At 28.7% G+C, this 1232-nt stretch overlaps 1 protein-coding gene across 1 annotated transcript in view; it reads right to left on the bottom strand.

The window, feature by feature from the left end:
- LOC108576989 (RISC-loading complex subunit tarbp2-like) overlaps window positions 1–1232 on the bottom strand; it is a 24279-nt gene that overhangs the window by 1551 nt on the left and 21496 nt on the right. Inside the window, exons 4-6 of the mRNA XM_017940064.1 lie at window positions 886–1189; window positions 234–383; window positions 5–113 (exon numbers count right to left, since the gene is read on the bottom strand). Coding sequence (XP_017795553.1) covers window positions 5–113; window positions 234–383; window positions 886–1189 — 563 coding nt within the window. The remainder of the gene's footprint in view (window positions 1–4; window positions 114–233; window positions 384–885; window positions 1190–1232) is intronic.

The following is a 1232-nucleotide window of genomic DNA, read 5'->3' on the forward strand; positions in this document are numbered from 1 at the left end:
CCACTGATAGACTTTTCTTCAATATCAACATAAGTTACTTCAAATTGCTGCTCCGAAGAAATTTCTTGTAAAAACTGTACCAAATTTACATCACAATCATTCAAACAAGTATTCTGTAACAAAATGAAATAATAAAACATATTTAATAAGATTACCAAATTTAGTAAATTTTTTTACTTAAAAAATTTAAAACAGTGCGAAAACAATATGTTTCAATCAATTATATTACAAACCTGCAATTCAAAAAGTTTAACACCAGTAGATGACTTCAAACTTTTATGAAACTGTGAAACCTTAAGGCTATGAATAGAAGTTACTGTTGAAATTTTGCTACCTTTCAGATCAGCATAATGGGCACTCACATTTTCATTTCTTTGTAAAACCTATAACGGACAATTAATATACGTAAAAATTTCATTACATGCTCATCATTGAGAAAAGTTCACCAATGACTGCACTTATATTAAGAGTAAAATGAAGTGGAAATGATCCAAGCGTGTTGTTGTTAAAAATATATGTTGTTGTGTAAATGATTTATAATACAAATACACATATAAATTACACACAATTGAAATCTTAAAAATTATCCGTTATAGATTCAGGGTGATCAGAAAGGTAGCTTATATTTCATAATACTGCTTGCAGTGCCAAATCACTTCCACTTCACTAAGCATACACACACATACACAATAAAAACAATTCACATACAAGTACACAATTTATGCAAAAAATAAGTGTTAATATTATTTCAACAAATAGCAATTGCAATATGTAACTGAATGCATTAAAAAAAGATTTAACTAAATATGTATCAAACAATTACATTTAACTTTAGATGATTTAAATGATGAATGCATTAAATATAGATAAAGAAGAGATTCTTACCTCATCTATATCTATGTTAGAATTTTCGGGATTCATATCGCGCAATGCTTGCCACATTTTATGGGCTGCGTGCCTCTTTGCAACTTTCTTACTTTTTCCTTGGCCAACCTCACGATATTTTAAAATAGAACAAACAATAGTAAACTGTCTTTCATGTGGTAGACCTTCTTCATTTTCCATTGTATATTTAGGTGGAGGCCAATGACGTGTCATGCACATTTCTTGCAATGCTCCAATTGGATTTGTTATTATTTTTTCTTCTCCATATCCTGGTAACTCTTGTAAATTTTCAGAACTGCATAAAATAAAGCAAGTTAAATTAAACGAAAAAATTATAATATATACAA

This window comes from Habropoda laboriosa, unplaced genomic scaffold, assembly GCF_001263275.1.
Source record: "Habropoda laboriosa isolate 0110345459 unplaced genomic scaffold, ASM126327v1 scaffold440, whole genome shotgun sequence".
Classification (NCBI taxonomy): domain Eukaryota; kingdom Metazoa; phylum Arthropoda; class Insecta; order Hymenoptera; family Apidae; genus Habropoda; species Habropoda laboriosa.